We start from the raw sequence: 22,384 nt of genomic DNA, 5'->3' as shown, positions 1-22,384 counted from the left end.
GCCCAGAGGCACTGCCTATTGTCCTGACAGAATGGTGGAGGATAAAAGGAGGATTCCTCCCTCTTCCTGATCCCAGGAGGGTCTCCCGGGGACTGCCATGAATGGAGCCACACCGAGTGCTCGATCTTCTTGTTGCTCAGAGGGCCTTGCGTGGCTGTGAGGTGACAAAGGCTCTGCGCTTCAGGAAGAAGAAAAGCGGAAGGAAACTGTGCAAGACGGGGGGTTCCCAGCCTATGACACTGTCTTTAAACACGGTACTTTTGAATGGAGGACAAGTCTGGGAACAGGGAAAGCAGGAGGGGGTTTTGGGACCTTTACTTCTTGCTGAGCCAGTGGCTGAGATCCCGGCTGAGGCTGCGGCCATTTCCCCACGGCAGGCCGCGGGAGGGCCCTCACAAGCCAGGCCGGATCCCGTAAGCTGCGAGGGGCACGCAAAGCACACAAGAGCCATCTTCTGCCCCCTTTTCTGCACCACTTACATCATCTGCAGGGAGTTTTGCCATTATCTGCACTGTAGTGCTTGAAACGCAGTCAGGTTTGAGCTACAGGTGGAAAGATGTCACTGCCCATCTGACCACAAGAGGTAAAGGCATAGATCAGAGCACTTCAGTCTCGTCAGAGGAAACCCCATTATTCACTGTTTGGCGGGGGAAAAAATAAATAAAAATTAAAAAAGAAAAAGGAAACCACAAAGTCTCAGGGAGCTGCAAAGGCCTTGATAGCTCTCTGTGCTGAGCAAGTACAGCTCGGCTGGACTGCAGGAAAGTCACAGGCACAAGCACAGAAAATCTTCGGAGGGGGAAGGACTCCGAAAAGGCCATGCATATCTGTGAAGATTTCTGGTGTATTTTCAGGAGCTGGAATCAAGCTCGACCCGGAGCTTGTTGAATGTTTGCCGGCATTCTGCGCCGTGCAATTAGCAAGCGTGGGAATTCCCTCCAGGGTGGAGCCCGCTGCCCGAGGTGTGGTACCAATAAAAACAAGCCCAGGTTTTCCCTGCTTCTTTCAGGGTGGGCCTCGGAGCAGCTGAGGGGGGTGGGGAAAATTACCTTAAAATGTTTCTCCCCGGGTGGGTAGCGGAGTAATGAACTGCTAAATTTATGGAAATTGAAGGGGACGGCATTAGGACTGGCAATGATTTAACAAATTTCAAATTATCCTTATCCCGATATTTTGTAACTTGCTTCCGGCAGAACTTCTAATCATTTTTTTGTCTCAAAAAAAGAGAACTGATCCGTTCTCTCAGATCCAAAAATATGCCTGTGACCTGGGCATGAAAGGTGTTTAATGACAACTGCAAAGTGTTAATAGATGTTGCTCAGTTTGCAGAGTCCACTCCATAATCAAGTTAAAATTGTTGAAATAATCATAATTTATAATTAAGAAGCGGAGAGAAGGGAGGGCGGCAATGTTTCTCATTGTTAACAGTGGCAGAAAGTCTTCAGAAACCACTTGAGACGAGAGGCCGTAGCTGCAGGGGACAAAGCACCCAGTCCTGCGGACCCTCCTGCTGCAGGGTGAGCAGCCAGGACTCAGGGCTGCTGGAGACACATCTGCCCCTTCTATCATCAGGGAGACTGCACCATGCAAGGACATTTTCAATGAAAATTTCAAAGCACAGGCCCAGGAGAAACTAGCCAGGCAGGTTCTGCTGCAACTATATTTAATGCTTCTCTGAGTCCTCACCCACAGCCTGTGGCAGAAGGCTCGTGAGAGCACAGCAGTGCTTGGGTTGGCTTCCTTTCTAGCTCAGCTATCCTCACATGACCCTGCTTACTGAGGACAATGCTGTTTTCTTTCCCAGCTCTAAAAATCAACAGATGTGCAAAACTGAGCACCCAGGTTTTGATCACAGTTTCTGTAAACAGTAGTTGTGTTATCTTTCGGCATCAATGTACTTTAGGAGTTTTGCTGTATTTTCTTTATTTATTTTCAACAGACCTGAAGGGAAATCCGAGTCAGAACATTATGGAAGAGCAGAAAACAACACACTAGCCAGCACAACTAACCTGTCTCAGCAGCTCCAGAGTACTTGTCAAGACCAGAGGGAGAGAGCTGGAATCTTTCACCAGCTGGAACAATTCCAGGCAGCAACCACAGCTCTTGAGTGCAGCCCTTTCAAACACCCATTTTGTGCAAACGGAACAACGCACATGCACAAGGAGCTTCATGCTCTCTGTACGGCTGGGAATGGGCCGGCACCTACAGAGCTGGCTAAAGGAGCATCTGCAGGATGGCACTTCAGTGCTGGAGAGTGCCCTGCGGCAGCCATGTGGGTGATGTTGGCAAAAAACAATTGTTTATTCTCCTAGGAAACGATCCATCTGCAAATGTTTCAAATACCAACACAATATAACCGCAGCAACCCACAGTACGTGGCACAACCAAATCGAGGGGTGTGCTTTCTGTACTCTGACGGGACGATGAAACAGCAGCCTGCGCTAACTGGGTCCTACCCCTCCCTGTTTCCTCAAGATCTTATCCTTCTCCGTTCTACAAGCACTGCAGCCCATGCAACCGAGTGATGGGCCAGACAAAGGTTAATCCTGCAGCAAAGGGATGAGCAGTGGCCCAGATGGGTTCCCTGAACAGTGTCAGCTTGCAGTCACAGGGCTGCTGGTGCTGGCCCAGTGTGGGACCAAGCGGTGACTGAAGGCAGCTGTTTCTGACTCTGTGGACCTGTGCCCACCCTTGCCTGTTCACACCAAGAGCCTAATGTCACACACCTGAGCCTAGAAGCTCAAACAAGGCCCTTTGCCCACTCACAGCACATCTTGGTGTTTCCAGTGCTTTTGAAAGCTCCATGTTCCTGGCAGAGCTGGATTACAGCATGGATCTATCCACATGCATTGATTCTTGTTACAAGGCACAAGTGTTCATGTACTATAATGGTATGTGGTTTGATTTGCCTCCAAAGTGGGAAAGCATCACACACTCGTTATTATCTGTATTTGAAATAAAGACTGTAACATCGTTTTGCAAATATGCACTTCATCAACAGAAGTAGTTTCTCAATCATCCTGCTGAACTCATTGCACATGCTTTTATTTATCAATATGTTCAGCATCAGTGAGCAGAAAAATCCAATCTGTTGTCTTTTTCTCTATTAGTAACTAAATTCGCCTCTTGAAATTGACCTCTGCTACTTCATTCCTGTAATATAGACCACTTTAAATGCTACTTATCATTGATTTGTTTTATCTTCCTTTTTTTGACAGCCTTATTCCCTTTTCCTTACCTGCATACCAGGACATTCACACCATCTGGGTCTGGTTTTTTCCTTCCCCCTCCAGGCTTATTTTGCAGCCCATCTCTGTAACTCCTGACTTTGAACCTATGGACCATTAATGCACTTTATACAGATGTCTCCTGATGAACTACCTACACAAGAGCCCATGTCTGTTTCCTGCGTTGCAGTGAGAAAGATGTAGGTGTCAGTGCAAAGTACTCAAAGTAGAAGAAAGAGTTTAAAAAATTACTTCCTGCTAAGTACTCTTGTCACCCATGGGATATAACTATTTTTTGCACTTCCAAAGCCAATTCTACACTATTTAGTACTTTATTTACTTGCTTTTTAGTTACTAGGTAAGAGAGGTTAGTAATGGAAACTTCTCCTGGAGATAGGAAGGGTGAACATCATCACCTGATCTTCTAAAAACTATTCAACAAACATTTCATGTGTGCAGACACCCACCAGGTGAAGAAACCAGGAGCTACAGGCTGAAAAATCCACTGGAGATTGAGGTTTTGGGCAACTTGCCACTACCTTGCAGCAAGTCAGGCAGCCTTCCTGGTCGTCACTGAAAATCCTCCCTTCTCTCCCATCCTTTCTGCTAACAGCTTTGACTCCAGCAATCTCAGCCTGCTTCCTGTTACCTTCAGGGGCAGTGAGTAACTAAGCTAACCTGGTGGCCTATTTTCAAGGTTCACCACATCCTTAGATGAGAAACGCTTTTTGTTTTTTTTTCTGTCAGCAGGCATTTCCAAATACTGTTAACTGAAACGAGGCCAACATTCAATGCAAATAAATTTCTTCACAGTGCCCTATAAGTGTGCAGGACTACAACTAGTTTCAGAGACAGAGACAGAAAAGGAAAAGAAAGAAAAGCTGCCCATCCCACTTGTGCTAAAACTCAGCACAAGGCAGCTGCTATCCCCTCGGGCAGCCAACTTGCTGCAGGTTTTCTTGATACCTTGTTGAAAGTTCTGGCTTCCTAAATGACCTAACAGTGCACTGCCCAGAGAAACCCCCTGCCTAGCCAGCCACACCAGCCCGCAGTTAGATCCCATGGAAGAGGCTGTCTATGGAACACGAGAACTAATATCCCGTCCTTCCCTGAGGAAAGTACTTACTTACGAGGGAGAATTTTGACTGCCACTCCTACCAGGTGTGCCACCAGTTTAACCAGCCCCTCCTTATAGATCCTGTGCTGCACTGCCCCCTGTGCTGGACTATTACTGCGAGACCAGCATCAAGGTTAAACCAGTGTGCACACTGAGCTATTGTTCTGGCTGGGTTTTGTCGTTTTGGTTTTTTAAACATAAGCTTGTTTCCATATCAGGTTCCCTGGCTAGCCCTGGAAATTGCTGGGCTACACAGGGGTTACAGGAACAGGGGAACTGAGGACAGTAACAGCACTGTCCCCAAAGAAACCTTCCTCAGAGGAGATGGGAGTAGTCTTGATGCTGCCCAAGAGAAGGATAGAGTCACCTCCTGACAAAGGCAAACACAACTTTGGCGAGCAAGGTGTCATCAGATAGGTTTAAGTCAAAACTAGCCAAGGGGATAATGAGCTATGGAAAGTCCTGTTCCTTTGGTGATGCAGGCTGTGTTTTCACAGTGGCTTAAAGCAGAGGCAGTGCAATCCCATTTCCCTCTTCCCTCTTTTACACCTGCAGTACAGCAAATTTGATCCCAGAGTAAGACGACTCAGGTCACTTACGCAACAGAGAACTGAACCAAAACCCCCAGTGTTTTCCATCAATTACATAAAGAGAATGGCTTTTCACAAATGCAAATGAGCACCAGTGGTGCTCACCAGCAAAGGAAGAGCCAGAAAAAACCCAGGGAGATTAATCACACCTGCAAGCAACATCAGATGGCAGTGAGTGGCATCCCTATACCTGCTCATGCAATCCCAGACCATGCACATTCATGCTATTTTTCTCCATCAATTAGTAAATTTGACTCTCTAACTTCAGAGAGGGTTGGTTTCTAGTCTAAGGAATCTCATAAAAGATTAAATACCTTATTTTCACAATTCTTTGTGCCGCTGGGTGTCACAAGAGTCAGTTTTCTGGAAGAGGAAACAAACAAAATTTTCTGGCAAAAACTTGAAGTCTTGGCTTGTGTATGCTAATCTGCACTGCACATACTATGCTGCTAGAGGCTTGGGGAGAAAACCTCATTCCAGAGGCTTGTGGTTCAATGAACGTATCAGCTAAGCCACAGTGACAGGTACCAGCCAGCCATGAAGTGCATCTGCAGTGCCAGGAAGCTCAGCTGTGGCTCACAGGTTCTAAAAAGAACCAGGAGAAAAACACTATCCCTAAAAAGTGGAAGCACACACTACTTGGAAGATGACTCAATTCTGCCAAGCAGTTAGCTGGATTTTGACTTAGTGATATGCTGGCTCTATTTATTCATCAGGTTTATTGTGAAGTATATTAGAGTCACCATATCTAACATTGCAGCACAGAATTTTCATAGAAGATGGTGACATGGGAAAGACCATTACTACAGAAAAGATAATGCTAAGAAAATCTTAGTGAACAGCAGCAAATACTGAGAATAACTGAGGGGTTTGTCAGTCATTTAAAAATGCAAGTTTATAGACATACAACAAAGGACAGGTTAAAATGTTTCATGGGGTTTTCTAAAATATGAGAACCACAACAAACAAAGTCCAGACTTTTTTAAACAGCTTTGCACAAGCATGTGATGATTCTTGTTTTAGTTTGGGCATGAGAGCTTCACTGTTCCAACAGATCCTGAACTACAGGATGTCTTGCATTGTTTCCAAGTAGTTTGGGTTACAGCAAAACAACAGAGCAGAACAAACTGTTACTAGCAAGAACTGGCTGGAACAAGCTGTGACAATTAAAAAATTTCCCATCTGAAAAAGCAAAAATTCACTGATTATAAAATGAAAAGCAATGCCCCTACTGTTACTACCCTGGTAGTGTAGCTTTTTTTCCTAGAAGAAAACATGAATACTGCTATGGATATGCTTCACAAAACTTGATCTCATGACCCAGTAAGGTTGCTGTTTTACAGAACTCAAAATAGCAGCTTTGTTTCTGTGCCAGGGGAAAAAAAAATGGGAAAGTTATGTACTTTTTTTTCCCTTTAGAAGCTAGAAAATGACATAGTTCTTTCATCTTACTTCCAACAATGTGTGCTGAACCAAAATATTTCTTATTTGGTAAACCTAGACATTGATTTAATGCAAAACAGGACAGAGAAGGTAAAAAAGAATGCTGCATATAATTCCATATCATTAAAATTGTTGTGATCCAACTATATGTATTCGCACCATCAGAACTCCCCATCTACCCCTGTCCTTACTGTCACCAGCTTTACAGTGAAAAAATACAGCCCAACATTGTGCTTTACACAGTGGCACATACTGCTCTTAAGACACACCTGAAATCCTACACAAGTTCACTACTGCCTGCCTTAACAGGATTGCTGTGTTAAGAGAGGCTCGTGAGTGGAGACTGGCCACAGTGACCACAGAGCCATCAAGTTTAAAATCTCTGTTGAGAGGAGGAAAAGTGCCAGCAGAACTTCAACTCCAGACATGAGGAGAGCAGGCTTCAGGCTACTCAGGAAGCTAATTAGGAAGGTCCCTTGGGAAAATGCCTTTGAACACCTAAAGGATGTGGTCATGATCGAAGCCAGCACTTCAGGCTTCATGAAGGGAAAGTTCTGCTTGTCACAGCTGATTTCCTTTTATTACAAGGTAACCCACCAAGCTGATATGGGGAAGCCAGTTGATGCCAGTTGGATTTCAGTAAAGCTTTCCATACTGTCTCTCACAGGATCCTTCAGGACCAAATATCCAGCACACAGCTGGTTAAAGACATCATGGGATGGGTGAGCAGCTGGCTCCCCATTGGGCTACTTCTGCTTATAACACATATCATTACTTTCTTTGGGGCCCTTTTACATGGAGGGAGGGAGGTTACTCACAAGAAATCCAATGATTTTCAGAGTTCAATAAATACTGATTTACCTAGGCTGACTGCATGTACATGGCATTTGCATCCTTACACTACACCATAGATAAAGAACACTGGTAATGTAATGTGGACAGTTACAATGCTGTGCAGAGCCAGTCCAAATTTAGTACAGGTAGCTCTGATGTGGGTCTGGTATGCAAGTAAATTTTTTAAAGGATCCTATTCCTATTTAACTACCTGTGCATTCACACTGTAACTGCATCTGCCAGTTTTCAGCACTGGCACAAGAAACCACAAACACATGGAGCAATCCCAAGTCTGGTATCATTCTTTATAAGCTCTACCCAAACTAGAAGCACCGGGATCGTACCACGCATACTCCAGTTTCTTTTTGAAGTGCCAGGCTTGAAACAGCAGGTGATACCAGCTACAGCTCAGCACCAGCCACAGCTGTACAGCTTGATTGCAGGTGATACCTGCTCCAGGGTGTGAAGAATGTAATAATGTGTTACGTGTAATACATGGGGGTTTCCCATTCGGTCAGGTATCCCCACCTGCATTGCTACCTTATCTTCAGTAACAAAAAGCTTTGACTAAAACCAGAAAAATCCCCATTATTAATATGAAAAGAGAACGATGAATTTTCTCTATAGGGCAAAATATTAGCAAAAATGTCATTTCAATTGCTGTGATTTTAACTTTGCTTATTAAAAAAAGGCAACATTCACATTTAATATATTGTAAACAGATTATTTCATCATCTCTGAACACAAGATGGGATGGTCTGTATTGCAAAATAGGCAAGATATGAACAAACACCCTCTGCTATCAGAACCACCACCTGAGTCATACAATCCCATACAAGCTCCAAAATTTAGAATTAAAGGACTCGCAGGGAATTTTGATACTGAATACTATGCAAATGTGCTCTAGTCATATGGATATGATTGTTATCTTCCCTTTAATTTTTGTTCAAGAAGTCATTAGTGATGTTTTCCATAAATTATTAAAGCTGAACAAACTAATCAATGCATGATATTTTGTGGCAGACTAAATGACGACCTAAGCCTACTCAAGTTCCAGGTTGTTATACAACTGGAGTATTAGGAAGAAAGGCCCTAGGGGTTTTCAGAAACTGAGCTATCACTGGCAGCTGAAACAACACAGACCTTTCTAAATGTGCCATTAGCTGCACAAATGGGATGATTGTTGCACAAACGCATACAGAATTCTCAGACAACAACCCAAAACCAGAAGCAGGGGTGATTATCTTACCTACATTACACAGTATAACATGAGGGAAACTCAAATTTGGAGGCACAAACAGAAATCCGAAAAGCTTTGTGAAGTCCACAATTCACTATATATCTGAACCTCCTCAACTCAGTTATCATATAAGGTTAGCATTATCATTTATTAAAGCCACCAAACACAGAATTGCGGCTTCTTTACTACAATGAACTTGAAAAATACACATTCAAGGGGTTTTAACTGTAAAGCACAGAGAAAAAAGTTAACCAATCTCAGTTTCTGACAACTTATGAGGCGTTTTCCAAATCAAACAGAATTTTGGAATAATTAAAGCAAATATAAGAAGAGCACAGCAGAGGAATGAAGGTAAGGAGTTATGCTGTATTAACTTGGCATTCTTTCAAGAAGACTTCTGTACAACAACTAAAACTGCCGGTTAATCTTCCCTTTCTCCTTAGTGCCTCCTCCCTCACAACTTCATCATCTCCCTATTTACTGCTGAGGCTGGGACATCTTCAATTGAAACAATTTTTTTTCACCTTCAAGTTTTTGCAGTCTCATCTCCAAACCCAAAACCTCTGAAGGAGCAAGAATTGCTTCCTAGAGACATTCCTGTTGATGGACTTTGTCTATTGGTCCTGTCTAGCCCCAGCATTGTTTCTGGCACTGCCCAAAGCCTCAAAATCTGGTGACTAACCCAAAATCTCAAAGTACACTACATACAGAATATTTTCCCTAAATAAATAGGAATAGTGGCTTTGGAGCCCCTTAATTATAGATGATCTCTCTTAAATCCACTACATGCACCACAACTAAATCAATCCAAAGGCCTGGACTTGGACTCACAGCTTTTTCCTTCTGCTTTTGCCCTCTATCCTCATATAAACCTGAGCAAATAAGGTCTTCCTAGCTTCACTACAATTAAACCAGTAATGCTGTACATGCTTTCAACATCAGGCTATGGAGAGAATGAATGTGAATGCAAGGATTATCTTAAGACACACACACACGCCACTAAAAACTGATATTAACTTAACACAAAAAGCCAAATAGCTCAGATGAAAAATACAGCTGAGAGCATAAAGTTTCTCTTAAAATACAATTAAAAGGCAAGGAATTACCATAGAAACACTAAAAGTCATCAAGTATTTTAATGACAATTTCATAGAATTGGAAGTTTAAAAAATAACATTAAAAGGAGACACTAAGGATTTCAAAAACCTCTGTTTTATTTGTACAGAGTAAAATACATCATATAGTGAGCACTGTTTTCCATCCATAATCTAAAACCATTATTAACTGTTTTCTTTTCACCAAACATCCTGGCCAGAAGCACAGACAATGGAAACGGGAATGCTAATTAGTCTCTCTCTGCCAGAGCTACAAGGTGCACATCAATCTCTGCTTCTGTAAGGATCCTGAAAGAACAAAAAGAAATCTTAAATAGCTTATATGATTCTTCCCCTTGAACTCCAATATTACAACCTAATATCTATACAAATAAGTTCTACAGCAATGCATCTTTCTGCCCTTTAAAGCCCTGCTGCCAGTGCCACAGGCTGACATTCCAATTCTCCTGAAAAATAAAGGAAGAATCAGTGGCACTAGAGAGCAAGGAGGTAACACATGATAGAAAAATAACAGGTAATTCTTCATGAGTAATGCATCTGCAAATTGAGATCTAGTGAGAAGGTAGCTGGATCCCTTGAGTGGCAGCAGAAAAGAGGTCAAGCAGCTGCCGTGTGCTTTCTCACAAACACTGTTCTATTCTGTTGTCCTCAGCACACACCACCAAATTCAAAACCATCCATCATCACCGTGCCCACCTTAAAAACATCAGGAAGGAAGCACTTAAAAAACTGAACCTTTAGGACCCAAAGGTTTGAAGCCTCTCTTCAGTCTCCATTTACAAGTAGTCAGACTAAATTTGTTTCAAATTTAACTGTTCCTCTCTTTCTTTTTAAATAAAAAAACCCCAAAAAACCCCAATGAAAGACCAAAGCAGAAAAAACTGAATCCCTCTGCAGCAAGCCAGACTTACCTAAACTTTTTTAAACTTTTACCTAAACCCTCCATACCTGGAGGGTTCTTTTGCATTATAAAAAAATCCCCAAAACTGTTTCTCCTACAGCTCATGCACACTTCTGCAGCTATAACTGTGCTGTGAGAAGGCTGTCAAGTACACTGTATCTAGTGTGAAGCTTTCCTGCCCTCAGCAGGAAGACTTCCAGGTGTTGTCTTGATACACTGCCCAAATAATCTTGGTGCACACACTGTGCTGCAGGCAATAAGGGAGGAGGGAAGAAATAGCAGGTGCCTTGCTTTCACGCTAGATGGGAATGCAGAGTAGTTGGAAAGTAGACAGTTCAGCTATTTTCAAATCATTAGTGATTTTTTAAACCCATGACCTTTTAGTCGTACCAAATTTAAACAGAGTTTTTCAAACCATACAAATCCATAATCTATTAAATACATATTTTAGATGTTAAAATTGCTAACATTTAAAAGACGAGCAAGAATAATTTAAAGATTCAATTTAGAAAAAGAATGAAGAATTTAAGGGACTTGTAAATATTCCCTAATATAAACCAGACTTTACTGCATTAGTTAGCATGACCATGAGTTGGAAGTGGATTCCAGATACCATTACTATGAAAAATGTTTATGCTTCTAAGCATGAAAACACTTCTAGACCAGACGTAACTACATTTCAATCAGCACAGAAAGCAATACCCTTTTAAGACATGAAAGAGAACACTTTTCTCTACTTAAATCACTTAACTGTGTCATGCATTTTAAAATTCCGCTATTTTTTTTACAAAATGTTTTCTACCCCTACACATTTTTAAGAGTTACAAGTAAAAAACTCTTCAAACCTTTGATCTCTGAAATTTATCTCTTTTTCTTGATTTACAATAACACAAGAAGTAAAACTAATTGCACATAATCAGAGAAATGTACCAAGTTTTATCAATGCTGATCACTTACCTGAACTTAGGATTTTCCACTGTGACTACACCAACTTCTATTTCTGAAGGTTTGAAATCAATGGATAGTACAGTAGACAGGCATGTTATTGCTGTCTGAAAGATGACAAAACCTCCTATCATTAGAAAGAAAGCACTAAGGCTTTTTTTTTTTCTTAACAGACATAGCATCCTTCCTTCTGGTTTAAAGTTACTTCCTCTCACTTCAAAATCTCAGCTTAGAAATTCCAAATAGTTTCCCTTTTGCTACACAATACTGGAGAGTCCCTCTCCAGTCCTCTCCCTAAAAAGCCCAGTCTACAAAAAGCAAAGGGACATGTTTTCATAGCAGAAAAAGACACAAAAAACCCAAAATCTTTTATCATGCAAAGATACTGTTTGAAATACTTTCTAATATGAAGATTGTTTTAAATGTCACTAAAAGTTAAGTCATACTGGTATCCCCAAAATCAAGCACTGTAGTAACCAAACACCAGCTACAGTGGGAGTGCTACACTTACAGAATCTGCTTCAGCTAACATAAAGCAAAAAAAGCAGATTAGATGACCAGTCAAACAATTGCAGAATACCTTCAAATGATTTTCTGGTTGGAATAGCTGTATTTGCTCTGGCAGCAATACAGAACTTAGGGAAAGACTAACTACATTTCTCTGCATTGCAAGCCTACATGCAGGATATTCATTAAAAACACCTTTAACAAATTTTCATTTCCTTCTGCTGGCCTACCTCTACTGTTTGTTCATATGTCCAGTCAAATTTCTTCTTTACTTTCTTTTCAAGAAAACTGGTTGACTCTGTCTGTTTAACTCCTGCAGCTGTGGCCTTGAATCCACAATAGTAACCTGCTGGATCACACTTGTATACCTGAGGGCCGTGTTCTTCATCAATACCAATCAAAATCATACCTTGAAGAGAAAATCTGTTAATTTATTTATTTCCCCAATTTTAGCAATTTAATTCAACTGAAGAACAGAATGGATATTCCTGTCTCTGAAAAAACACGTATGCACAGCAGCACATCTTTGGGAAGTCCATACCTAGAGCCGTGACTTCCTTTTTATCTCTAATTTGCCATTTCTTACCAGCATCTCATTATCAGGTATACAACTCAGTTTAGTAGAAACTCTATTTCTGTCATTCCCAAAGAAGGTTACTCACTAAACATACAAACATTTTTGCCGTGCTCAGTGTGTAGAGAACCACAAAGTCAGGAAATACAAAACTTTTATCCTGATACAAAGTTTACCAAGCCACAGCTCACATCCTGTGTTATATGACACAAAAGTGTAAACAGTAGTTCTATTACCATATGCCTTTTACTAGAAAGCAACTTTGCAAACATGCTGAAACTAACAGAAATATTAACAGATCAAATTTAGATTTCTTGTTTGCAACCCTGAAAAACACAGCATTACATACCTTTTCCTCTTTAAATTAAAAAAAAAAAAAAATCTGAAATGAAAAGTGGAAATAACAGGACGTAACTGAATTTTTCAAGATCATCTAAGTGTTTTGAAGCTGAATAGTTTCCAAGTAACACAAACTGCCCACATCACTGAAATGCATGTGTTCACCCTCACTTCTTGATGTACAGCTGCATTGTCCCAACATGCATATTAAAAAATAAGTCAAAAGCAATACTTGCAATAAAAACCAAAACAAGGTTATAGTTTTCAATTATTTTCACTTTACACCTGTGCAACTTTTAACTAGTAATTAGAGCTGATAAACTTCTGAGCAACTATTACTACAATAGAAAAAAAAAGACCCCTCCTATTTTCAAAAAGGCTAAGGGAAGTTAAGAAAAATGCATTTTTATTCATGTATTTTAAAAAAGGAATTTCCAGTATCAAGGCATTGGATATGCCAAGGGAAGAAAGAAACAATCCTTCCTGAAAATTACAAGCACACAACATAGGAAAATTGCCCCATCATGGAAACTGTGGTGCAATTCTGAATGTTGCTTGTTTAGTGAGAAGTCTTAGTGCCTACTATGATTACGAGAAGTGATTCATCAGTTCTGAAACTATTCTCCTTCAAACAAAAAACAATACCAAAACTCAACCAAAGAGAAACTCAGAATGTTTAATGAAAAAAGTAATTGAGGAAACCTGTTAAGGCTTTTACCTCAGTTCCTGAACTGAGTATATTATAACAGTATGGTTATAATTTGCTTACAGCCATATGTAAGAGAAAAAACAAGTCAGAACCAACCCCAGAACACAGAGATGACCAAGAACATCTACAAAAAATGACTCAACACACAACTTCTTTTTAAGCTGCATTTTTTGTTATAAAATAAATAATGTAGAAATATTTGCAAGGGAAATATCTTAGGCACTTTTTCCTCTACAATATAAATAAGATAGCTAAGCTAGGAGCAAAAATTATGTAAATCTGTCCTATACATACTACTTAGATAAAAAAGCCACAAAACCTGCACAAGGATAATTGCACTCTCCATTTCTCTCTTTTAACAGTGGCAGTGGACACAGTGTATTGGGCTTGCATGACAAGGTTTTGGTAATGAGGGATCTACAGGGCTGGCTTCTTTGAGAAGCTGCCAGAAGTTTTCCCTATGTCTGAAGGAGCCAAAGCCAGCTGGCTCCAAGACCAACCTGCTGCTGGGTGAGGCCAAGTCCATCCACAATGATGGTAGTGCCTCTGGGATAATGTATTTTTGAAAGAAAAAAAAAGGAGGAAATTACTGACAGGTAAGAGAGGAGTGAGAACATGAGAGGAACAACTCTGCAGACACTGAGGCAAATGACAGAAGGAAGCAGCTGCCAGAGCTGAGGCTCCCCTGCAGCCTGTGGTGAAGACCATGGTAAGGCAGCTGTGCCCCTGCAGCCCATGGACATCCATGCTGGAGAGACATCCACCTGCAGCCCCTGGAGGAGCCCACGCTGGAGCACGTGGATGCCTGAAGGAGGCTGTGGCCACACGTGTGCTGGGGCAGGCTCCTGACAGGACCAGTGGTGCTGTGGAGAAAGGAGCCCACACTGGAGCAGTCTGTTCCTGAAGGACTGCACCCCACATAAGGTGGGCTCCTTGCTGGAGCAGTTGGTGAAGAACTGCAACCTGTGGGAAGTTCCTGGAGAACTGTCTCCTGTGGGAGACACACTGCAGTGGGGGAAGAGTGTGAGGAGTCCTCCCCTGAGGAAGAAGTAGCAGTAGAAACAATGTACTATGGCCTGACCACAGACCCCCTTCCCATCTCCCTGTGCCACTGTGGGAGAAGTAAAGAATGAGGAGTAAAGATAAACCTGTGAAGGAGGTAGAAGGAAAGTGTTTTGAAGATTTGGTTTTACTACTCAGCATCCTATTTTTATTTGCTTGTTAATAAATTCAGTTAATTTCCCCAAGGTGAATCTGTTTTGCCCATGGTAGTAACTGATGAGTGATCTCTCCCTGACCTTATCTTGACCCATAAGCCTTTCATGGCATTTTTTCTTTTCTATGTCTAGCTGAGGAAGGGAGTGATGGAGAGAGAGGCTTTGGCAGACTCTTGGCATCCATCCAGGGTCAAACCACCACACACAGACAAGGTTATAAAGAGCATCTCCTGCTCACAGACATCACTGCACAGTGCAAACGGACCAGGCCCCAAAAACTAAGGTGAAATAGTATCAGAGAAGCTAAATTATTTCAAATGCTGAGTCAATGGTAAAATCATGGCTCCAGTTCAAGACCTACAACACTGCTCCCTTTTTCAGCTGTTCATCCCTCTTACTCCCCCACTTACCCACTCTGAAAATGGGCAAGAATTTCTTATATATGAATGGGCAGACTTAGACAAGAAACAGTAAAGATCATTTTCATACACTGTACTTACAACAACCAAGGGGCCTCATTTCAGCATTCTGCGTATAGACCTGAGAAATATCTGCAATCCTTTTACACAGCATATCCACAGGGATGTCATATCCATACTTGTACTTCCAGTTAGCAGCCTCATAGCGGGCTCTCTGCACCTGGGATCTGCTGTCAGCTAGACAAAAAGAACTGATATTAATTCCACTGAACATGTACCATGTTTATTTCTAGCACTGCCTGACAATATAAATTCTAGGTCCAACTTTACATTGTCCTTAAATATAACCATTAGAACTAGGTAAGTTTCCCAAAACCAGACTGGTGAATTAAATACCTGTCATTCCTGTCATCACACAACCAATATTTTCAGTAATCTTGAATAAATGAGTCACTGTGTTGGAATCCAGTAACTTGTCCTAAAGAGGAAACAGAAATAATGTATAGGAAACACTGTCCTTGAAGTAAAAAGCAAACAAACAAACAAACAAACGACAAACATTGAATCTTCGGTTTTTTACAGAAGAGCCCAAAAGGACCCATAACAGCTAAAATTGTCATTCAGACTTTCCAATTTTTATTGCTGTGAATAGCAATGAAGGAAGAAATTGGAGACTAGGGAAGATTAAAACCACAGATCTAGAGACTGAGAACAAGAACATGATCAACATCACAGTCCTCTTCCCTCTGAAGAAACTTTGAGAACACACAAAAGCTTGCTCTCTTATGGCACGCTGCCCTTCAAACATAAAAGAATTTCCCCCTGTTTCAACAGTACATCATCACTGAGCTGAAACACTCACGAAAACCTGTTCTACATGCTATTGGTGTAACATTTCCTCAGCAGAAATTAAAGAAATCAGGGAACTGGTTATGAACAACTCAGCCCTTACAAGCCAGAGCAATGAATGCATGCTCAATACAACAGGGTCAACTTATATTTTACATTTACCCCTTCAACAACTACAGAGAAAACCAATATTGCAGTACTTAGTGAGGAAATGTACAGTTGAGCACTACATGGAGCTAGACCTTGTAATAAGCAGAACGATAATTAGATATTCAGTTCAAATAGCGATTTATTTCAGTGCTAATAAGTATAATATCAACACTGCTAAGTCTCACCCCAACTTTTTTTCTCCTCTCCTTCCAGACCTCCCCTCAAACACAGACTACTTACAGGTACTTTCTTCTGTGTGACAATTACTGCAGAATCTTTCCCACGAACAGCTACAGATGTAAGTCCGCCTTGGTTTATGGCCTTAAATGCATATTCTAGAAAAATACACAAATGTTAATAAAAAACTTGTGTCAGAGACACTAGTACCATTAACTCTGACACACCTTCCCCCAACACACAAATCTCACCAATTTATGGCCTTTTTAATACTTTAATACTTGTGCAACAAGTATCTTTGTGTCCTTAAGGTCTTTAGTACAATGTGCTTTGACTCTCTTCATAAAACCATTATCACTACTTCCTTCAAATGTTCTAATTTGACTTTTTATTCAGTTCAAGCTTAACAGCAACAGTATTAGTTTTAGAACAAAAAGGCTGTTCTGAACTTGATCAAAATTGTCCAACCTTAATCTACAGTAACCATAAATTTTTACAGAAGAATTTTTGACATGGATTTTAGTATTTTAAAGAACATAAGCTTCTGGTTTTTTAGTAATTTTTTACTGATATAGATGAAAACTGATAGGATGACACAGGAAGCACAGGAGACAGGTTTTAACATTACAATCATATTTTCTGACATGACATTCAAACACTTTCTTGCTTTTCTTCACTTTTTATAGTGAAAGCTACACAGATGCCAATTAAACAATGTTATTCATGTGAGTACAATGGATTAAAAAACACTAAAGTAACAGTCATTAAATGATCCATGAAATAAATTTCTTCTGATTAATGGTTCCAAAAGCCATTTGGACTTCAACAACAACTTCAAAAACTGTTTATCTGGCAATATTGAAAAACATTCAGGAATTCCAAATATCTGGTTGAACAGCAAGTTTCAGAGAGCAGCTAGATGTAGGTAAGTTTATTTGTTAGCTATGCATGTGAACCCAGAATTTAGAACATGTTTACAAACAGCATAGTAAATTGCTAAAACTATCTTAAAATAATGGAAGCAAGAAACTTGGCTATTTTAAAAGCTGCAGTCTGATCTATAGAAGAGATTACACAACAGAAGAGTAATAATCTGAAGATGAAAAAAAAATCTAATCTTGTATCTTAATGTTCAATTTGCTGAGTCAGTGTTAGGGAAGAGCTCATTGTTGTGTATTTATGGCACTGTATTTACTACTCTCAGACACCAGAGCATTCACTGATTACCCAAATGTGCCATAAAGGACGTTCCCCCTTTGCCTCCACTCTCTAGAATGATTAGTGCCAGCCTGCAGCAGAGCACAAAACCCAGTAAGATATGGGCCAGCACTGCCAGCAAACTGGTCATGCTTGAAGCCCCAAGCACAGGCTTTGCAACACTTGTCTATTTATCTGTACAGCAACCTGAAGGGAGAGTGTAAAGCAGATGGACAAAGCCAGCTGTTTTTTCAGTGATGCCCAGTGACAGGACAGAATCAGAGGTGACTGGAACGGAGTGAAACAGGAGGGTCCACCTACACACCTGAAAACGTGTTTTACTGTGATGGTGACTGAGCACTGGAACAGGCTGCCTGTACTACTTACAGCCTACTTGGAAATACCTCTGGGCATACAGCTCTAGGTGGGCCTCCCTGGGCAGGGGATTGGGGCCAGATAGTCTCCAGAGGTCCCACCTAATCTCAGCCATTCTGTGGTTCTGTGACACTTAGGTGGCAGCAGGAATAGGTGCCCTCACAAACTAGTTTTGCTGACAACTGCCACTGATCAGGCTCACTAAACTACAGCCCCTTCTGGTGCTATTACCAACTCCATTGCTCAGTTTTCAAGGAAACATGCCAAAAAGTGAAGTGGCTCTTACAATGTAACAAATCCAAGTTGGTAGTGCTGTTTTAAATCTGTTTATTGCTATGTAGGTATTTCAGCAGCACTGCAGACATTCTCTGAAAACAGCAGCCCCTTGCTGTTCCCTGAACACATAGCAACAGCCAGAAATTTTACTGTAGTAATTTTCTTTGTTTCCCAAAACTCCACTTAGAAGAAACACTTTGAAGATTGAAACTAATAGGTAGCATGGGAACACTGATGTTCTGAGGGATTTTAACCATAGTAATGTGAAATACTGTTAAGTTTTCTAATATGAGATCACTTCAAAGGCACGTGAGTTTTCTGAGCTCTGGAAGCAGAAGACAGACCAAAGACAAAGTATAGGCATTTCAGTCCAGTATCACTATGCCGGAAATCTCTGTTTCCATACTGCCAAATTCCAGAAAAAACTCAAGTTTTAAGGCGGTCCTAAAGCAACACATGTCCATGCTCATCCTTGACAGCCCCTAGCTAATCCTAATCCAGCAGAGAGACAAAGATAAAACAAAACCACTTAGATGTAGACATTTGATTGCAAGCAAACATGAGACTTCTGCCCATGCTGTGGCTAGATGCTGGCAAACAGAAATACCCATGTGGCACCATGCCCGAGTCACCTGCCTGGCTGTGAGTAAAGTGAGCTCATTCTTGCTTGAAGTTAACTATGCACATCTATTTTTCTTCCTATAGCACATAGGTATTTAAAATAGCTTTAAGACAGCTTCAGGCTGTGTGCAGAAGCTTTCAAATACACATGCAGATACTTGTTTCTAAGACACTGTTAAAAGGCATGGAGGTACTACACATTTCTCATACATTAACCTAATGGCTAAATATACCTGGGAGGCAGAAAACTGAGGCTCAGTTTTCTTTCTGCTACAGAACATAGAAACCATTCCCAACAAGTAGTATTGTGACAGACAGTGAAAAGTGATGCAGACCAACCAGCCTGTTTTAATGGCAGCAGAAGGTTGGAGCCCAGGACTCCTCTGTCACAGAACCACTGAAAACCTTTCTGAGGAAGCACTGTTCCTACCATCGTTGTGTACAAGGGGTAATAAGCATTATACATGCTCCAGCACCTATATGTAGGTATCCAGTACAGATAACTTTCTGTCTATGTACAGACATCTACACACAGGCACCTTCCTAATTATTCCTTGCGAAAAAGACTGCTCAAGACTGGGCCACCCGTTCACGAGGCCTAATCCAATCCAATCTTCTTCCTGAGAAAAACTCAAGGGCAGTCATAAAAAAATTATATGGGTCACAGACAACTCATGCAATCTGACCCAGCAAGCTCCTTTCCTGGAGAACAGATGGATTTATAGGCATAACATGCAGTGGCTGTGCAGTGAAGCCACTGCAGCTGGGGAAGGCAACATCAGGATGATTCTGCAAAACAGTTCATCTGTCCCTGCTGTGAGGATCCTTCAGGAGCACTGTCAGACTACAGTCCTGCCAGACTGTGAGCTGACTGTATCCTATGCAAGGGGCACCAGGATGCGCTTCTGTACAATCTGGTGCACTGCAAAAACAGGAATAACAGAATCAGTGGCCTACAGAAGAAGCTGAAGCTTGGCTTCAGATTGTTCCAAGTAACCTGAAAACAAAGGATGCTATCTCACAGGCCACAATGCACGGAACACGCGGCATTCAGGTGTAACAATGCGCATGAGTTACATCCAAGAAGTCACTTTGTCACTCTGGCATGCAGGGTCTGAGGCAGTTTAAATCCCATTTCAAACAGCTATCATAGTTCTCACATCCCAAAACGCAGTGCTCCGAGGCTTGGCAAGATTCACTTAAAGAAACACTTAAGGAAGACTAAACAGCCTCTGGATAGCTGCAAGTTTGGTCTCCAAGCGTCTAAAATCGCGCCCGGAGGACTCGGAGGAGGCCCCTCCCGGTGGCAGGGGACACTCGAGAGCCCACCCTGGCTCTCAGTTTTCCTTAGCTCATGCGAGCATCCCTTCCCCGGGTCCCCACGCCGGCACGGCCGGGACCGCCGCCGCTCCACGCTCGCACCAGGCTTTCCCCCACACACCGCGGGACCAGGCCAGGGGGGAGCCGGCACTCCCGAGCCACGAGAGGGGCCGCGTCTCCCCGCTCCGCACAGGCCCCCTCTGTCAGGCTCGGCAGAGCTTTGGTGAGCCGGCCGCAGCCCCGCTCGGCGGGGAGCGGCTGCGGCGGCACGGGCAGGCCGGGCCCGTGACGGGGCAATTCGGCGGCGGCCCCGCGGGCCCGGACACGCACCGACTTGGTAGAGGCGGCCCTCGGGCGAGAAGATGGTGATGTGCCGGTCGAAGCCGGCGCTGGAGCCGCGGGACATGGCGGGAGCGGCGCGGGAGCGGCGCGCGGCCGGGGGGAGCTGTCCGCGTGCAGGGCCCGCCGCAGCCGCAGGCACCGCCGGAGCGCTTCCGGGTTACGCGCCCGCGCCGCGCAGGCGCAAAGGCGAGCGGCGCTCCCGCAGCGTCACGGTCCGGCGGCGGCACTGCGCATGGCCGGGCCACACGGCACCGGCACCGGCACCGGCACAGGCACACCACGGCACCGCCGCAGTTCTGGCAGCGGCCACCGCCGTGGGGCTCAGCGAGCCCTTCTCCTTCGCGGAAACCTGAAAGCCCCGCCCGACGTGCCTGAGGGAATGCGCACGGAAGCAGCAGGAAACGGAATAAAAGCATCATCGCGGCATTCATCAATACTGGATAAAAGTATCACCAGTCAGCGGGGAAAACAAAACCCTTCCTAAAATTCCAAACTAAGTATTTCCACGTGTCCTCTTCAATAGGAATAATTTTAAAGCAAGTACTTAAAAAAACATGTTTAAAGTATTCATAGGTAATTGTCGCCGCAGCTGCGTTATAATGTGATGTTTAAAAGACTTTTTAGCGGCGTCACAAGTTTAAACTCGTGAATATATGTCCTTTTTGCCTTTCAACATATTGGAATTCCCCTGTTGTTTGTGGGAAGGCATTTTTTAAAAGTTGGTCATTAGAAGAGTTGGAAAAGCTGCGTTCTGGTATCCACATCTCTGTTTTAAAATTACTAGGTGAGGTTATTTCTTGTTGAAATAGCAGAATAAAGGCGGACTTTGTGTATGCCACGCATTAAAAGTCTGCATTCTCAAATTTGTCAAAATACTTCTCCTTGCTTATTAACACTATGGGAGAACAATGCCTTGCTATGTATTCATTACAAGACTCAGAGTTTGTCCCTTTCATTACTGAAAGACTTTGTGGGCAGACATGAAATGTTTAAAGGGGTGATGCAAGCACTGTAACACAGAGAACACAAACACGTTCGACTGTGTCTGCTGGGTCAGAGCAGAGCCAGTCTTATCCAATGCTCTGTCTCCAAATGTGGCCAGAAGGAGGATATCCAAGGAATTAAGACTAGAGAGAGCCTTTCATGATACACTCCCTGAATCGTCTCCCAGTCTCCAAGCACCTGGAGGGACTTCCCAAGGCAGGGATAATGTCTGGTTATTCACTAACTCTTGCTGGTTCTCTTTCATGAGACTTGCTAGTCTCCCGTTGAACCCGGGTGAACTTGAATCCACAACATGCCATGGCAAAGAGTTGGTCAGCATAACGGCATGTTGTGTGGTTTTGTCTGAAACCTCAGCTTTCATCTGAACCTTCTATCTGCCAGTACCATTTGATGCTTTTGTACCGACTGCCACTGCACTGTGGATCCCTAGGCACTCCTTCCAGAACACTCGTGATTCTTATGACCTCTATGTCTCTTAAAACCAAGATGATGATCTGTGCCTTTACAGTTCTTCCATCCTACAGAGCTCTTTCATTCTCTAGAATGGTTTTTTTCTCCCAAGGAAAAGGGGATGAGAAAATCTAAGTAAATATCAAGTGTTCAGCCTGATTGCCAAATAGTAACCAAGAAAATCTTTAAGTTTTAAATCAAAGATTCAGTATTTGAATTAGATAGAGTAATAGTTGCTCAATACCATGGATATGATGGAGTGGAAGTTATGCTGTTTTCAGGATATCACTTCCAGAGTACAGCATTGTTTCAGAAGAGCAATCATACTTTTGGCTTAATGTTAAATCCCTTCTGATGAGGATGAGTATGGAGTCCAATTCTGTGTTGCAGGATCCTGAGGAAAGCTGTTCTCACAATCATCTTTTTAACATAGTAAGCAGTGAGT

General features: G+C 42.4%; 1 protein-coding gene and 2 long non-coding RNA genes across 5 annotated transcripts; 2 read left to right on the top strand and 1 right to left on the bottom strand.

Moving 5' to 3' along the window:
* Positions 1-377: 377 nt before the first annotated feature.
* On the top strand, positions 378-7,252 carry LOC111930017 (uncharacterized). Its single transcript, XR_002864992.2, has 2 exons — positions 378-583; positions 1,940-7,252. It is a non-coding gene; the product is annotated as an uncharacterized LOC111930017 (long non-coding RNA).
* LOC147652629 (uncharacterized) lies at positions 901-1,482 on the top strand. The gene is made up of 2 exons (XR_015288059.1): positions 901-962; positions 1,429-1,482. It is a non-coding gene; the product is annotated as an uncharacterized LOC147652629 (long non-coding RNA).
* A 2,395-nt stretch (positions 7,253-9,647) lies between the features above and the next one.
* PSMA6 (proteasome 20S subunit alpha 6) lies at positions 9,648-20,904 on the bottom strand. 3 transcript variants are annotated; one of them, XM_086893259.1, is made up of 7 exons: positions 20,473-20,904; positions 16,417-16,511; positions 15,574-15,655; positions 15,259-15,414; positions 12,150-12,328; positions 11,425-11,519; positions 9,648-9,854 (listed from the first exon to the last, which is right to left on the bottom strand). In XM_086893259.1, the coding sequence occupies exons 1-7, from the start codon at positions 20,546-20,548 to the stop codon at positions 9,797-9,799; spliced, it is 741 nt and encodes a 246-aa protein (XP_086749385.1). In that variant the 5' UTR covers positions 20,549-20,904; the 3' UTR covers positions 9,648-9,796. The 3 variants fall into 3 exon arrangements, with proteins under 3 accessions (XP_086749385.1, XP_086749387.1, XP_086749386.1); XM_086893261.1 differs by lacking the exon at positions 20,473-20,904 and adding an exon at positions 20,245-20,423; XM_086893260.1 differs by lacking the exon at positions 20,473-20,904 and adding an exon at positions 19,509-19,566.
* Between the last annotated feature and the right edge of the window lie 1,480 nt (positions 20,905-22,384).

This window comes from Cyanistes caeruleus, chromosome 6 (assembly GCF_971803275.1).
Source record: "Cyanistes caeruleus chromosome 6, bCyaCae1.hap1.1, whole genome shotgun sequence".
In the NCBI taxonomy this organism is placed as follows: domain Eukaryota; kingdom Metazoa; phylum Chordata; class Aves; order Passeriformes; family Paridae; genus Cyanistes; species Cyanistes caeruleus.
This window is presented reverse-complemented; position numbering and strand designations above follow the sequence as displayed.

Excerpts from the sequence above, each read along its gene's own strand:
- PSMA6 (XM_086893259.1), bottom strand. The coding sequence starts at position 20,548 with ATGTCCCGCGGCTCCAGCGCCGGCTTCGACCGGCACATCACCATCTTC. Across the intron at positions 16,512-20,472 it reads GGGCCGCCTCTACCAAGTCG|AATATGCATTTAAGGCCATA; the intron begins GTGCGTGTCCGG and ends GTATTTTTCTAG. Across the intron at positions 15,656-16,416 it reads TCACACAGAAGAAAGTACCT|GACAAGTTACTGGATTCCAA; the intron begins GTAAGTAGTCTG and ends TTTCCTCTTTAG.